The 18,405-nt window shown below is 40.6% G+C and overlaps 1 protein-coding gene across 2 annotated transcripts in view; it reads left to right on the top strand.

The window, feature by feature from the left end:
* The window catches only part of PRKCE (protein kinase C epsilon), a 465,721-nt gene that overhangs the window by 390,640 nt on the left and 56,676 nt on the right, over positions 1-18,405 (top strand). For both annotated transcript variants that reach the window (XM_073672057.1, XM_073672058.1), the window contains one exon: positions 2,615-2,769. In XM_073672057.1, the coding sequence (XP_073528158.1) occupies positions 2,615-2,769 (155 nt within the window). The remainder of the gene's footprint in view (positions 1-2,614; positions 2,770-18,405) is intronic.

The raw sequence follows: 18,405 nt of genomic DNA, 5'->3' as shown, positions 1-18,405 counted from the left end.
TCTCAGCCTTTTGATTGAAAGCCCTGCTATTCAATCTGGTATAGCTTGCGGGCATTTCCTCAGGTGTCTCCCATCCTCAAATGATTTGCACGGTGTTTAACTGGCTTGCTGTACACAGTAGATTGTCATTTGTAGATTTGCTATAGATAGGTGTGTATGCTGGCTCTCTGTCTGATTACTGATCTTGCTGATGACCCTGGATTTTGTTGTGACTACTCTTTTGGATTATCTCTTCATCTTTAGACGCTCTCTGACTTCAGGTATCTGACACCGGACTTGGCCTCTGACTATCCGTTTGTTGTATTCTCTGGTTTTGACATACCCTTCTGGTATTTGACCCCCGGACTGTTACCGGACCACGCCTTTGTCTCACCTTTCTGTACTACGAGCCCTCCTGGTATCTGACCTCGACCTCCTGACTATCTTGTCTGACGGCTTGCCTGTGATTAGTGACTCAGCATCACAGTTAGGTTATAAAAAATAGCTCAAGTTCTGAACATCTCAAAGAGTACTGTTCAATTCATCATCCAAAAATGGTGGGAATATGGCACAACTGCCAACATACCAAGACATGGGCATCCACCTAAATTGACATTCCAAGCATGGAGAGCACTAATTGTAGAAACAGCCAAGAGGACTATGGTCACTGTGGAGTAGCTGACGAGATCAACAGCTCAGGTGGGATGATCTGTTCACAGGACAACTATTAGTCGTATATACTCTACAAATCTGGCCTTTATGGAACAGTGGCAAGAAGTAAGCCATTTTTGAAAGGAAGCCATAAGAATTCCCATTTGCAAAAAAAACATGTAGGGGACATAGCCAGCATGTGGAAGAAGGAGTTCTGGTCAGATGAGACCTAAGTAGAACAGTTTAGGCTAAATGCAAAATGCTACGTGTGGCAGAAAACTAACACTGCACGTTACTCTGAAAACACCATACCCACCATCAAACATGTTGGTGGCAGCATCATGCCATGGATGTGCTTTTCTTCAGCTGGGGCAGAGAAGCTGGTTAGAGTTGGTGGAAAGATGGATGGGGCTAAATACAGGGCAGTCCTGGAGGAAAAATCTGTAAGAGGCTGCAAAAGACTTTAGAATGGGGTGTAGATTCACCTTCCAGCAGGACAATGATCCTAAACATACTACCAGAGCTACAATGGAATGTTTTAGAACAAAGCATATTCATGTGTGTGGATGGCTCAGTAACAATCCAAACATAAATCCCATTGAGAATCTGTGGCAAGACTTGAAAATTGCTGTTCAAAGACGCCTCCATCCAATTTCACTAAGCTAGAGCAAGTGTGCAAACAACAATGGGCAAAAATTTCAGCCTCTAGATGTGCAAAGACTTGAAACAGTGCAGTCCTACAAAGTGTTGACTCAGGGGGGCTGAATACACATGCACGTCACAATTTTAAGATTTTTTTAAAAAAATATTTAGAAAACCAAGTATCATTTCCGATACACTTCACAAAAACTTGTTACCATACATATTAAATAAAATCCAAATAAAAATATATAAGTTTGTGGGTGTAATGTGAAAAAATGTGGAAATGTATATATGAATACTTTTTCAAGGCACTGTATGTACAGTATTCATTGGTAGGTTGGACTAGCTGTCTGCAAAACAAGCAGTCTGCTGACAGCTATCTACAGTATATGGCCATCCTAAAGCCCCTCTCCCCATACACTTTAGGCAGATCGTTCGCTTTGTAGTTATCTCGCTAGTCTTTCCCTTACACAGGAGCGCTTGGTCTGCCGAATGCTCCTGTGTTCTTTATGAGAGAGCCACTGCCAAATATCTTTGGCAGTGGCTTATCTCTGGAGAGCAAAATGATCAGCAGTAGGGATGAGCGGACTCGTGTAAGTTCGTGCGCTGGTACCCGACTCGAAGTTTATTACAAAGTTCGGTTTGGGTACCAGAACTGTACCAGAACTTGAACCAGAATCCAAACCTCATTCAAAAGAACAGTGACCCGAACTTTTGAGCTGGAAAATTCTCTTTCTCTTTCTCTCTCCAACGGACTTCCCCCGGAACTCCAAACATTGCAACGGAGTTCCAAGAGAAGTCCCTGTTCGACGTTTAGCACCGGACACTAACTGTCCAGTACAAACCCGGAACTTTTAAATTCGGGTTCGCCCATCTCTAATCAGCTCTCTGAAATCAGACCTTTTTCAGATAATTGTCGGGGTCCCACATACACATTAGAATTCGATATCAGCGGATTCAGCCGCCGTTAGCCTATTGTTTATAAGTGCCTTTCGGGTTGAACAATGTAAAGAGAAGAAACGTTGAACAACTCATGTAATTTTACTCAATGACCCATAAAGCCATTTTGACCCACAAGTAAGAGGGACATGTCTTATGTTGTTATTTACAAATGGCTTTTTTTCTGTGCCCACCTCTCTTTTGCTTTTTAGGCAGGTAACAATTGAATCTGTTTCAAGGGCAAATTATATATTTTGGGAATTATATTGTATATGAATGTTTTAGGAATTTGAAAACCTTATATTAAAAAGAAAAGTGCAAAGATTAACAGTTTAGTACTCTCTGTACAAACTAAAAGAGTCAAAAAGTGGTTAATAATGCCAATTTTTTTATTTTCTTACAGGATCGTCTCTTTTTCGTTATGGAATATGTAAATGGTGGAGACTTAATGTTTCAAATCCAACGTTCACGAAAATTTGATGAGCCACGATCACGATTTTATGCTGCGGAAGTAACCTCAGCTCTCATGTTCCTTCATCAGCACGGGGTCATATACAGGTATAGCAATATTTTAGTTTACTCTTTTATTATATGGACGTGAGAGGAAGTGATAAGGATAGAATAGACGTATTGATTATTGGTAGACCGGAGAGCAAAGGTGGAAAGATATAAGGGAATGACATAAGATACGTTATAGGGAGCAGCACGATGGAGGAGTTTACCTGTGACCAGTTACTGAGGAGTTCGTGCCTCATATGTAATTCAGGGAGAACTTATCACTGGATTCTGTTTAGGTTCAAATTGTTACTGAATTATGATGTATCATAAGAAAATGATGAATTCCCCAATTATCACATAGTAGTATTCGAGAGGTGCTAGATCAGTTCTGCTTTAGTTAGAAGATAAGTACTACTTGATTGTTGCATTGCAATGCACTAAAAAGTTTTCTGAAGAGTCTAGCAGATGGCAAAAAGTTGGAGTTAACCTTACAACGCATAGTGCATCTTTATTGGTTGTCACTCTTGTGTTAAATACCTTATATCAATGGGAAATGAGCCCTCAATTCGGACATAAATGAACCCTGATTTTTTTTATATATATATTCTCTTCTATAAATTACCTTATTACTGAGTTGGCGTTAATCCCCTACCTATGATTGACCTAATACAATCCACCTGTGTCTATCTGTGTGATCTCATTAGGGGACTAAAGGCCTCCATACACATTAGACTGATGGCTAAGTCCGCTGATGTGTATGGGGATGACGGCCGACTGATGGTTGGGAGAATTGTCGACCAGGCATTTTCGATTTCAGACTGCCAATCTCATTGTTCTATCTGAGATAAGCCGCTGATTGAGGTGTCTCATAGAGAACACAGGAGCTCATTGCCAAGCAGTGTTCCTGTGTATGGGGGAGTCGAGAGAGAACTGTTGGCTGAGTGATTGTTGGCCGACAGCTATCGAATTTGTATGGCGCCTTTATATGACAGTTTCTCAATTTCTTATTTAATAGTATATGACCAATTTTAAGTTTTAATTGAAAATCCATTTCATGTGAGGCTTTTTGGTTTTTTTTAACCGCCTTCTGCTTGATCTCGAGCCATGATGACTTGATGGATGAACGCTCTGTAGGAAGATCGATCTTGTGAAAGCCTAGATAGGTCCTTGTCTTCTCCGTTGTTATCTTGATAGTATCAAGCCTTCGGGTTGCTGGTTTTCTTCTTCGCCTTGTTCCTTCTATTCTTCCGACCATGATGTCCCTTCTCCAGTGATTGCTATCTGGTCTACAAAACCCATTTTCAGATTTGCTATCAGGGCATTCTGAAATTCTTTATAAAGAAACCCCTAATTTGTAACCTTCACCAATTAGAGAAACAGGTTCAAGGAGAACTCGATAATCTAGTCCAGTTTCAAAACAGGTTTTCTAAGGTTGGAAAAAAAGGAATTTTTACTAAACTGCTAACAAATGAGGCCCACATTGGGAGGGGGTGACCACAATAAAGTGGCTGAGATGAGCTGTAGAATCAGTTTAAACAAGATGTAAAGAACAGGAAACTATAGTTGTATGGAACGATTCCCATCTTGGACATTTATGACATATCCTTATAAGACATAATACAATGCTTCTTAAGTGGATGAAGTCGGGAGGTCCACCAACGCTCATTTACTTTAAATAAACATGTCGCATTGTACTGCAAGGATCGAATGTGAATGATGATACTGCTACACAATGCACAGAAAGATTAAAAACAATTACTCCCTTTTTCTAGATTATTTAGCAAATATTCTTTAAATGTCTGATAGATGCAGGTAATGCTGTGTGCTGCTGTGAATGGAGAGATGGTTGCACAAGTGTGGTTGGCAATTTTTTGCAAATTAATGGAGTGGTGGCCACCTCTCCACATATCTGAGACATACAATTTATGCATATCCAGTGTATATGCTATGATTGTCCAAAATGGGCCAAAGCTTTTAAAAAGGGAAAAGACAAAACAATGCAGGTGGACCTGAAAAATACAGGTGGAAAGACCAGTTTTTCCACATTTTAGTCCAGAAACAATGTTTCCCTGTGGTGGTACTGCTACTGAATTGACCATTCAGATTCATCTGATCACTGGGATTGTGATAGGCTTGCCAATAGAAAAAAAAAATTGTTTAATAGGACAACACTTTTAATTAAGCATCTCCGTAGAAGGGAAAATAATGGGAAGTGGCCCGCAACAGCTGTAGAACATTTTCATTGACTTTCTTTGTGGAGTAGAAGAAGGTTGCATGACCAGAACCTCACTAAGTGGCTTTGGTAGCCCAGGTTGCACGGCACTGCACAGAATAGGTCCTTTCTCTTGGAGTGTCTTGACCCATAGATTCGTGATTCTTCCTTCTATTGCATCAACCATAAAGGTTTTCACACCTGAGCTTTTACTGTAAATCATAAGGTGTTATCAGGGAAACAGCAGGGAGAGTTCAGGCAGCAGAATATGTGCTTGTTCCAGTTTGCTTGCTCAAGCACTAGAGGCTGTTTATCTTCTCGGAGTGTTGAGGTTTCAAGAGCGCCTGCAGCCATCACCAGCTGTGTGTGCCAATGCTGTAATCCAAATACTGGTTCCTGAAATGCCAGGCACAGAGTGGCCCACAAGTGACCCTGCCGAGATCAAGGCAATCTCTTCAGCTCTTTCCCTTGCGTCCATAACTCATTGCCACTTCCTGAGTTTGTTTCACTGGTCTCCAGAGTAAATGGGCAGCAGATGGGAGGCTTTCAAGTTCGTGCCCTTTCCTGCCATCACTCTTGAGTCATGTACAGGAAGAGCCTCTGTTGGAGACAGACGGGCTTGTCTCTTCTTACCATTATTGGAGGGTTTGTCCCTATAAGATATAATACAATGCTTCCTAAACAGAGGAAGTTGGGAGGTCCACCATGACTCATCTGCCATCTACTTTACATAAACAAAGCTAATTAATGTCAGGATCAAATATAAATTATGGAACATTGACGGTACAAAATATGCAGAAACATTAAAAAAAGTTTCTCGTTTTTTAAGAGATTATTCAGAGGGGAAACATTGTTAAGAAGCTACATGTCCAAAGTCACTGGGCAAACAAGATGGTGGTCCAGGACAGGATACAGGACATGATTGGTGACCGTAGTTTTCTTGGATTTCTTCTAACAGAAGTCCTAACGGCCCATTTACACTGGTTGATGATTGGAGAATGAGTGTTTATTCAGGCCATCTAAACAGGTCGAAAAACACCCAACAAATGAGAAAGTTGCTTGTTCCTTGGGTGCAATTTTTAAATCAAATTAAAAATCATCGTTCTCGGCAGCACATGGTTCTGTGAAAAATGGGGCTCGTCTTGGTATCTGGGCTTTATAAGTATATGTGTTTCAAACCAGGGTCACTCTACTACTAGCACCCGCCAACATGTTCACAGAAACTCTTACATGGGAACAATGCTTCTGTGAATATGAGTGAATGAATGACTTTAGTTTGCACATTGGAGTGCTGCCTTCATTGTTACATTTTATTAAATATTTTTTAGGGTTTGGACATAGAACAGTATTTTTACTCCCTGCTGCTCCATTGTATATGGACAGCACACTGGCCTTGCACACTGGGGTCCTGGGTTCAAATCCCACCAAGGACAACATCTGCAAGGAGTTTGTATGTTCTCCCTGTGTTTGCGCTGGTTTCCTCCGGGTTCTCCGGTTTCCTCTCACACTCCAAAGACATACTGATAGGAAATGTAGATTGTGAGCCCCAATGGGGACAGTGATGATAATGTCTTTAAAGAGCTGTGGAATTAATGGCGCTATGTAAGTGAGTAAAATAAAACAAATGATAATTCATGTGGACACAAAAATATTGAGTGGTGGTTTGAATACTAAGAAGTGTCTTTTAAACCGGCCGTACACATTAGTGTTTGGGTGGAATCCTGTGATACTTTCAAGGGGTTCCCTTTATCTTAGATTCTATAATATAATTACCTTGTGATGTCTTCACATCCTGTTCCGTCCAGATGTGTCCGGATCCCAGAATTCCAAGCTGCGGAAGTTCGTCTACCGCCATATTGGGACACCCAAGTGATGGGTGTCTCAATATGGAAACCGCTGGTGATACCAGCCTCTTGCGCGGTACCACCAGCGGAACACCGTCGCGAACATACCGTACACGCCACCGCTGGGATCAGCCGAATGATTCACTGAATGCTGCCATCTTTGCACAGGAGGAGCGCATGCGCAGTTTTAATGTGACCGCCGCTATCTGCCTGCACAAAGATGGCGGCGATCTGATTTACTGCGTGGGGAGACAGCTCAAACGAGAGAACACATGAGGGAAGAAGACCGCACAGGGGTGGAGAGAGAGAGCAGACATGGAGGAGAGCACATGGGGTACACAGGTCAAAGAAGAGATTACATGAGAGGAGAAGACAGCAGATGGGGAGAGAGAAAGCGCACAGGGGGGAGAGAGACAGAGCACAGGGGGGAGACAGCTCAAACGGGACAGCACATGAGGGGAGAACACAGCACAGGAAGGAGAGAGACAGCAGACAAGGGGGAGAACACATGGGGTACACAGGTCAAAGAAGAGATCACATGAGAGGAGAAGACAGCAGATGGGGGAGAGAGAAAGCGCACAGGGGGGAGAGAGACAGAGCACAGGGGGGAGACAGCTCAAACGGGACAGCACATGAGGGGAGAACACAGCACAGGAAGGAGAGAGACAGCAGACAAGAGGGATAGCACATGGGATAGACAGGTCAAAGAAGAGCACAGATGGGAGAAGTCAGCACATGGGGGAAAGAGATAGTGGATAGGTGGGTGAGCACATGGGGGGAAGAGATTCTCAACGCTGCAAAGCCTGCCCCAATCGTGACATTACCGCCCTCCCGAAGCGATAGCATCGGGCCTCCATCTAGTTATTTTAATAAATGCATTGGGGACATGATTTTGTGGCACTAATATATACCTAAGTATTACAGATTCTCCTCATTCGTCACAGACTACACAGCTCTCCTGTTCTCAACTGCTGTACTGTGTTAGTTATACTTGGGCACAGCTCTGCAGCAGAGCTGACAGCACTAAGAGAGGAAAACTGCTGCTGCAAATGTTTTTGGAATGAGGCAAAGTTCACTTCTGCTGTACTGTGTGAGCTCTGATCTCACTGCAGACATGTTTGTGATTATGAGAGCAGACTGTCAGTCTTTACATGTCTCACAGTGTTAATTCCCCCTTTCCTTTAAAATGGTCTCTGGAGGCAGATTCTTGGGGAGAGCTATGTCCAAATCATAGATCTTATCACCTCATTTTCAAATAAGAAAAACATGGATTTCTCTGAAACAAGACATTGGATCGCAATTATCAAGGTATTTTATTCATCTGCATGCCCATATTGGTTTATGAGAGTTGATCCTATTGACAGATTCCCTTTAAATCCCAGTGAAAGGTAGTGTATGGGAGCTCTATTTTCTACTAGAAAATACCACTTTCCCTACTTCCTGTAGCTCAGTTCACCTTGGTCTAGTTTAACAATCCAGTAGGTGGTCCCGGTACCCATTGATGGTCTCCTTAAGGTGCTAGGTTATATCTATTTAACTCCTTCTATCTTTTCCATGACCCTACTGGTTCTTGCTTGAAGATTTTGTCAAGCTTGACACCCTATTTTAAAGGGGATCTATCCTGCTGTGCCCTGCCTGCTGTTTGAATCATCAGATGATGAATCCTGACTATACTGAGGGTGGGGGGGGGGGGGCGACACAACCTGAGAAAGCCTCCTATGGAAAACGCTCCAACTCCTCGGAGGTCTAAGGGTGACGACCAGGAATTCCTTAGACTCCACATTACAGTCTTGCCTGCAGTGAACAGTTTACAGCTTAGAGACCTTTTTTTTACGGAACATGACTGTTTGGCTTCACTTTCCCTCAAATATAAAGTTAAATGCTAAAATTCTGGATGCTTCCAGCTACCACTAAGGGAGCTCACTGCTTACAGATATATACCATGTCTGTTGAATTCAAAAATACATTTTTATCAATTTTTCAAGGCCATTTTCCCATTTATAATATAGAAAAAGTTTCAAAATTAGAAAGTGTTTGACCTTCTTCGACCTTCTTCAAAATCCTCTAGGCCATCGGGCAATGCCCTGTACACTCAATGGCTTGCCTTCAGATCCTAAACTTTAGGCACAGCTTGAGTGGCTTCTAAAGGATATAGGTGGCTACCATGGTTCATTCCTTGGATAAAATGCTAAATTCTACACCAAAATGATGTCAAGGAACTCTCCCATAACTCCGTAGGTGAGCCTTTGCTGTATTGTGATTTGGTTTGGTATTAATTTCTACTGGAATTTTTCTTCCTAATAAGGGGAAATAATCGGCATTTTGTTTTTTACCGCTACATCCCATCGGTCAGCATCAATGTCCCTTTATATCATGCCGTCTACTAGCTAATGAATAGAGTGCGATTAGCTGGTGCGATCATATCCATCTTTCCTGGAAAGAAATGTGGGACATACGTTAAAGCTTTAAAACGTGACTGTGATAGAATTGTTATTAAGCCTGCCAAACACTAATATTTTTGTTCGAGCTGCTTGGTTTGGCCGTTCCTCCGTCTGTGGCTTATCTGCCTTCACTTTATCTAACATCTTTATTCTAAAATACAGACATGTTACATTTTATACGTGCAAAGTAAAATTGAGCTTTGATTAGAGTATTTTCCAGAAAATTCGTCCACTTAGCCGATTTCTACTTTACTTTCCTTTCAAGATTTTGGATACATTCACATAGTCATCAGAAAAATTAAGTACACCCTCTTTGAATTCTATTGTTTTACGTATCAGGACATAACATAAGTCAAACATCTCATCCATGTAAGGTCTTAAATTTAGGGTAATAAAACCTTCGATGGGCAGTAACACATGACAAATTACACTTTGATATTATTTATTTTTTTAACAAAGACTGACCAAAATGCAGAAGCAGTTTGTGAAAAAAAATAAGAACACCCCATAAGAGGAGGATCAGGGGTCTGGTAGGGGAATATGTTTCTTTTTCATTTATTTTAAGACAACCATAAGACTGTTTATAAACTGATAAAATGTAGTGGACAACTTCTTTAACATCCTATGTAGAACATGTCCGACAGTGTAGAATCTGGACACTGTTGTCACCAAAGCAGCCACAGAGCGAAATAAACATTACATGTGAAAAACCTTAAAGGGGTTGTCCGGTCCAAATCGATAAGTCTGCAGTCACTCTGTGTGACTGCAGACTTACGGACCCTCCAGCGCAGACACTGTGCGCTGCGAGGATTCTCCGGTCTCAGACCTGGGACCGGAGGGTACGTATGCGTTATCCCACCTACTAATTTATGGAGGGGGTGGTCTCCTCATGTTAGAATTGCACACAGATAAGGCTTGTATAGGGCGCTAGTCACACAGTTGTAGCGCACAGTGTCTGGCATCTAATAATATGGGCATCACTAATAGACTGTAAAGCTGACACTGTGCACTACTCATGTGTGACCGTCGCCCTAAACAAGCCTTATCCATTTGCAATTCTAATAGTAAACGACCATCCCCTCCATGAGTTGGTAGGTATGTGAGTGGTTATTTCATCAGTATTTTGCACCTCCTCCTTTATTAGGGAGGTAATCTGCCTCCTATAAGTTCATTCGTTTTTTTCATCAGTGTTGGTAAATACGGCTGACTTTTTTCTGCAATGCAGCAAAATCATTCGTAATTGCAATTCCCAGTAAAGTTTAAAAAAAAAGTTTAAAATAAAAAAAAAGTTTTGAAAAGTTTAAAAAAAAACAAAAAAACATTAAAATCAACCGTCTTTTGCCAAGTTAAAAAGAAAGAAATTAAAAATGTAACAGAAATACAATTGGGTATTACCACCATCGTAAATATATGATCTATGAAAATATAAAATGTTTTAGGTAAACATTGTAATGAAAAATAACATGAAAACCACAATAATTGCAGTTTTCTAGTCACTTAACAGCTGCTCAAAATGCAATAAAAAGGGATCAATAAGTTTTTTGTACCACAATATGGTACCATCAAAAACTACAAAAATCAAGCTCCATCGACAGAAATAAAAGCCTCTGATCTTCTGATCACGGTACCCCTCCCCCACCACTATATTAGTGGTTGTGGACAGTCAGCAGACCTTACAGATTCCCTTTTCAAAGGGTTATTCCCAAAAAAATCAAGTTATTCCCTATCAGAAAAATAGGAGAAAACTGAGAACGGGGCGTTGGAACCCTGAGAACGAGGCTCTACAGCGCCATCTTGAATGGAGCGGAGGTGTGCATGGCTCCTCTCCATTCATTGTCTATTGGACTGCAGAGCAAAGTGCTCAGCTAATTTCATCAGTTACATAGACAATGAATGGAATAGAGGCTGCACATACACACCTCCGGTCCATTTAGGACTGGCCTGCAGAACCCTGTGTTCGAGATCACTGGGGATACCAGCAATCAACAAGTATTCCTATCAATAGAGCATAACTTTATTTTTTGGGAAAAATCCTTTAATAAAACATTTATTTATTTCATATGCTCCCTGTAGTGGCAGCTGCAAGCAGGAAGAATTTTATCACTTGAGTTTAAAGAGTAACCGTCATTTCAATAAATCAAATAGTTCACATGGAAATAAACAACTGTGTAATATATGTTATACTAGAAATCTGCTTCTGTGTCCTCCTCTTCCAATCTTTCACCCTCGATTCACAGGTAAAATCTGTATTCAGTGAGTACAAATTTTCCCACTATTGAGATAGGAGATAACAATTGGTGCTCACAAGATTCTATGGAGAGGGGAGGAGCTAAAGGCAGACACAGACATTCTGCTGCAAGTTCTCCTGAAACGACAGTTTCAGTTCTCCATGTAACTTAATGAGCACCAACTGTCACCTCCTATCTCAGAGTAATGGTAAAATTTGTATTCACTGAAGACAAATTGTACCCTTGAGTTGAGAATTTTGAGAACAGATAATCAGTTCAGAAGGAGAAAGGAGCAGATTTCTTTCATAAAATATAGAAAATTTCTTATGTTCATGTGTACTATTGATTTTTGTTAAAAACTAAAACAGTTACTCTTTAAGCTTTGTATCAGGAACCTATATACAGTCATGGCCGAGGGTGTTGGCACCCTTGAAATTGTTCCAGAAAATGAAGTATTTCTCCCAGAAAATGATTGCAAATATACCTGTTTTGTTATACACATGTTTTTCCTTTGTGTGTATTGGAACAACACACAAAAAAAAACGGAAAAAAAAAGGCAAATTGGACATAATTTCACACAAAACCCCAAAAATGAGCCAGACAAAATTGTTGCCACCTTTCCACAATTATGGGGAAACAACTTTGTTTCTTGCTTGTTCAAACTCACCTGTGGCAAGTAACAGGTGTGACCAATATGAAAGTCACACCTGAAACCAGATACAAAGGGGAGAAGTTGACTCAATCTTTTTGTATCTGTGTGTGCCACACTAAGCATGGAGAACAGAAAGAGGAGAAGAGAACTGTCTGAGGACTTGAGAACCAAAATTGTTGAAAACTATCAACAATCTCAAAGTTACAAATCCATCTCCAGAGATCTTGATCTTCCTTTGTCCATGGTGCACAACATAATCAAGAAGTTTACAACCCATGACACTGGAGCTAATCTCCCTGGACATGGACGGCAGAGAAAAATTGGTGAAAAGTTGCAACGCAGAATAGTCCAGATGGTGGATAAGCAGCACCCATCAAGTTCCAAAGAAATTCAAGCTGTCCTGCAGGTTCAGGAACATCAGTGTCAGCACAAACTAAATCTCATTGAACACCTGTGGAGAGATCTTAAAATTGCTGGGAGAAGCCACCTTCACGTATGAGACCTGGAGCAGTTTGCAAAAGAAGAGTGGTCCAAAATTCCAGGTGAGAGGTGTAAGAAGCTTGTTGATGGTTAAAGGAAACAATTGATTGTAGTTATTTATTCCAAAAGGTGGCAACCAAATATTAAGTTGAGGGTGCAAACAATTTTGTCCGGCCCATTTTTAGGGTTTTGTGTGAAATTATGTCCAATTTGCCTTTTTTTCCTTTGTTTTTTTTTTGTGTTGTTCCACACAAAGGAAATAAATGTGTATAACAAAACATGTGTAATGCAATAATTTTCTGGGAGAAATGCTTCATTTTCTTGAACAATTTCAAGGCTGCCAACACTTTTGGCCATGACTCTATAATTATGGTAAGAAAATATTTAGTGCAAAATTTTAGAGATTCAGACGACACTTTTTATTTTCCACTTTTTGTATTTTATTTTTTGAATTGAGGGAAGCTATAATTGTGTAATATGCATGTATTAATTATAAAATCATGACACTATAGTATCTACTTAATAATGCCTGCACCATACCCGGTCCTGAACTGTATCTGATCTCTTCCTATGTCATTTGCTTGTAAGCATTTTATTCTCATTAATGTTTGATTAGCGATATGCTTGTGCCAATTTCCATTCTTAGATCCCATGCTCCATTTGTTTTCATTCAGGTTGGATCTGTGTTATGTGCATGGTCCTCGTCTAGTGAAGGTCATGAATAAACCTATTGATAACTCAGGTATTTTTTATGACAAGACTGCACACCTGTGTGAACAGATCAGAATATGTCAGTGCATCATCTGTGTTATAAAGGAAATGTTTATGAAATTCTTGTTTGCTTTTCCCACTCTTGACCCGGGTGTTCTTTTCATTGAGGTCATGTCAAAGGAATTTGTTGGCTCAGTCTTCCATTGCTAAAGCATCGTAACTCTGTTGGTAAAGCAACCAATAGCTGGTTCTGATACCAAGTCTTAGCACATATTGTACTCTATGTAAAATGTATTATGATTCTATCTGTCATGCTTTGCCTACATACAGCACCCACATAGCACAAATGCAGCATTTATACAATGCAAATCCAGCTTAATATATCACCCCGCTGTATTGTCCTCACAACTATACAGTATATAGTATTGTAAATGCAACACCTTCATAGTACCCATATATGACCTGTGCAGCGTGAATATAGAACTCATACAACACCCACACAGTACCCATCTGTCCCACAAAGCTTTAGTAGAGTCCACAAAGCACCAAAACAGTACCCATATCTGACCCACACAGCTTGAATATACAGTACAGACCAAAAGTTTGGACACACCTTCTCATTAAAAGATTTTTCTGTATTTTCATGACTATGAAAATTGTACATTCACACTGAAGGCATCAAAACTATGAATTAACACATGTGGAATTATATACTTAACAAAAAAGTGTGAAACAACTGAAAATATGTCTTATATTCTAGGTTCTTCAAAGTAGCCACCTTTTGCTTTGATGACTGCTTTACACACTCTTGGCATTCTCTTGATGAGCTTCAAGAGGTAGTCACCGGAAATGGTCTTCACTTCACAGGTGTGCCCTGTCAGGTTTAATAAGTGGGATTTCTTGCCTTATAAATGGGGTTGGGACCATCAGTTGTGTTGTGCGGAACTCTGGTGGATACACAGCTGATAGTCCTACTGAATAGACTTAGAATTTGTATTATGGCAAGAAAAAAGCAGCTAAGTAAAGAAAAATGAGTGGCCATCATTACTTTACGAAATGAAGGTCAGTCAGTCCGAAAAATTGGGAAAACTTTGAAAGTGTCCCCAAGTGCAGTTGCACAAACCATCAAGCGCTACAAAGAAACTGGTTCAGATGAGGACCGCCCCAGGAAAGGAAGACCAAGAGTCACCTCTGCTTCTGAGGATAAGTTTATCCGAGTCACCAGCCTCAGAAATTGCAGGTTAACAGCAGCTCAGATTAGAGACCAGGTCAATGCCACCCAGAGTTCTAGCAGCAGACACATCTCTTCAACAACTGTTAAGAGGAGACTTTGTGCAGCAGGCCTTCATGGTAAAATAGCTGCTAGGAAACCACTGCTAAGGACAGGCAGCAAGCAGAAAAGACTTGTTTGGGCTAAAGAACACAAGGAATGGATATTAGACCAGTGGAAATCTGTGCTTTAGTCTGATGAGTCCAAATTTGAGATCTTTGGTTCCAACCACCATGTCTTTGTGCGACGCAGAAAAGGTGAACGGATGGACTCTACATGTCTGGTTCCCACCGTGAAGCATGGAGGAGGAGGTGTGATGGTGTGGGGGTGCTTTGCTGGTCACACTGTTGGGGATTTATTCAAAATTGAAGGCATACTGAACCAGCATGGCTACCACAGCATCTTGCAGCGGCATGCTATTCCATCCGGTTTGCGTTTAGTTGTACCATCATTTATTTTTCAACAGGACAATGACCCCAAACACACCTCCAGGCTGTGTAAGGGCTATTTGACCAAGAAGGAGAGTGATGGGGTGCTACACCAGATGACCTGGCCTCCACAGTCACCAGACCTGAACCCAATCGAGATGGTTCGGGGTGAGCTGGACCGCAGAGTGAAGGCAAAAGGGCCAACAAGTGCTAAGCATCTCTGGGAACTCCTTCAAGATTGTTGGAAGACCATTTCCGGTGACTACCTCTTGAAGCTCATCAAGAGAATGCCAAGAGTGTGCAAAGCAGTTATCAAAGCAAAAGGTGGCTACTTTGAAGAACCTAGAATATAAGACATATTTTAAGTTGTTTCACACTTTTTTGTTAAGTATATAATTCCACATGTGTTAATTCATAGTTTTGATGCCTTCAGTGTGAATGTACAATTTTCAAAGTCATGAAAATACAGAAAAATCTTTTAATGAGAAAGCGTGTCCAAACTTTTGGTCTGTACTGTATATATATATATATATATATATATATATATATATATATATACAGTATACTCTCTTTTGTACTCAATAAAATTATTTTCGTGTTGCTTATATCATATACTCCTCTTTCTCCTTTTCTACATACAGTACACGTACAGTGCCCATATATGTCCCACACAGCTTGAATATAATACACATACAGTGCCCATATATGTCCCACACGGCTTGAATATAATACACATACAGTGCCCATATATGTCCCACACAGCTTGAATATACTACACATACAGCACACATATATTTCCCACATAGCTTGAATATAATACACATACAGTACCCATATATGTCCCACACAGCTTGAATATAATACACATACAGCACACATACAGTACCCATATATGTCCCTCACAGCTTGAACATAATACACATACAGTGCCCATATATGTCCCACACGGCTTGTATATAATACCCATACAGCACACATACAGTGCCCATATATGTCCCACACGGCTTGTATATAATACCCATACAGCACACATACAGTACCCATATATGTCCCACACAGCTTGAATATAATACACCTACAGCACACATACAGTACCCATATATGTCCCTCACAGCTTGAACATAATACACATACAGTGCCCATATATGTCCCACACGGCTTGTATATAATACCCATACAGCACACATACAGTGCCCATATATGTCCCACACAGCTTGAATATAATACCCATACAGCACACATACAGTGCCCATATATGTCCCACACAGCTTGTATATAATACCCATACAGCACACATACAGTGCCCATATATGTCCCACACAGCTTGTATATAATACCCATACAGCACACATACAGTGCCCATATATGTCCCACTCAGCTTGAATATAATACCCATACAGCACACATACAGTGCCCATATATGTCCCACTCAGCTTGAATATAATACACATGCCGCACACATATATGTCCCACACAGCTTGTATATAATACCCATACAGCACACATACAGTGCCCATATATGTCCCACACAGCTTGAATATAATACACATACAGCACACATACAGTGCCCATATATGTCCCACATAGCTTGAATATAATACACATACAGCACACATACAGTGCCCATATATGTCCCACAGAGATTGAGTATAATACACATACAGCACACATACAGTGCCCATATATGTCCCACACAGCTTGAATATAATACCCATACAGCACACATACAGTGCCCATATATGTCCCACACAGATTGAGTATAATACCCATACAGCACACATACAGTGCCCATATATGTCCCACACAGATTGAGTATAATACACATACAGCACACATACAGTGCCCATATATGTCCCACACAGATTGAGTATAATACACATACAGCACACATACAGTGCCCATATATGTCCCACACAGATTGAGTATAATACACATACAGCACACATACAGTACACATATATGTCCCACACAGATTGAGTATAATACACATACAGCACACATACAGTGCCCATATATGTCCCACTCAGCTTGAATATAATACCCATACAGCACACATACAGTGCCCATATATGTCCCACACAGATTGAATATAATACACATGCCGCACACTTATATGTCCCACACAGCTTGTATATAATACCCATACAGCACACATACAGTGCCTATATATGTCCCACACAGCTTGAATATACTACACATACAGCACACATACAGTACCCATATATGTCCCACACAGATTGAGTATAATACACATACAGCACACATACAGTGCCCATATATGTCCCACACAGATTGAGTATAATACACATACAGCACACATACAGTGCCCATATATGTCCCACACAGATTGAGTATAATACACATACAGCACACATACAGTGCCCATATATGTCCCACACAGATTGAGTATAATACACATACAGCACACATACAGTACACATATATGTCCCACACAGATTGAGTATAATACACATACAGCACACATACAGTGCCCATATATGTCCCACTCAGCTTGAATATAATACCCATACAGCACACATACAGTGCCCATATATGTCCCACACAGATTGAATATAATACACATGCCGCACACATATATGTCCCACACAGCTTGTATATAATACCCATACAGCACACATACAGTGCCCATATATGTCCCACTCAGCTTGAATATAATACCCATACAGCACACATACAGTGCTCATATATGTCCCACACAGATTGAATATAATACACATGCCGCACACATATATGTCCCACACAGCTTGTATATAATACCCATACAGCACACATACAGTGCCCATATATGTCCCACACAGCTTGTATATAATACCCATACAGCACACATACAGTGCCCATATATGTCCCACACAGCTTGAATATACTACACATACAGCACACATACAGTGCCCATATATGTCCCACATAGCTTGAATATAATACACATACAGCACACATACAGTACCCATATATGTCCCACACAGCTTGTATATAATACCCATACAGCACACATACAGTGCCCATATATGTCCCACACAGCTTGAATATAATACCCATACAGCACACATACAGTGCCCATATATGTCCCACACAGCTTGTATATAATACCCATACAGCACACATACAGTGCCCATATATGTCCCACACAGCTTGAATATACTACACATACAGCACACATACAGTGCCCATATATGTCCCACATAGCTTGAATATAATACACATACAGCACACATACAGTACCCATATATGTCCCACACAGCTTGAATATACTACACATACAGCACACATACAGTGCCCATATATGTCCCACACAGCTTGAATATACTACACATACAGCACACATACAGTGCCCATATATGTCCCACATAGCTTGAATATAATACACATACAGCACACATACAGTACCCATATATGTCCCACACAGCTTGTA

The sequence above is a fragment of the Phyllobates terribilis genome, unplaced genomic scaffold (genome assembly GCF_046119375.1).
Source record: "Phyllobates terribilis strain yellow unplaced genomic scaffold, ASM4611937v1 Scaffold_3__8_contigs__length_932513732, whole genome shotgun sequence".
NCBI lineage: Eukaryota > Metazoa > Chordata > Amphibia > Anura > Dendrobatidae > Phyllobates > Phyllobates terribilis.
This window is presented reverse-complemented; position numbering and strand designations above follow the sequence as displayed.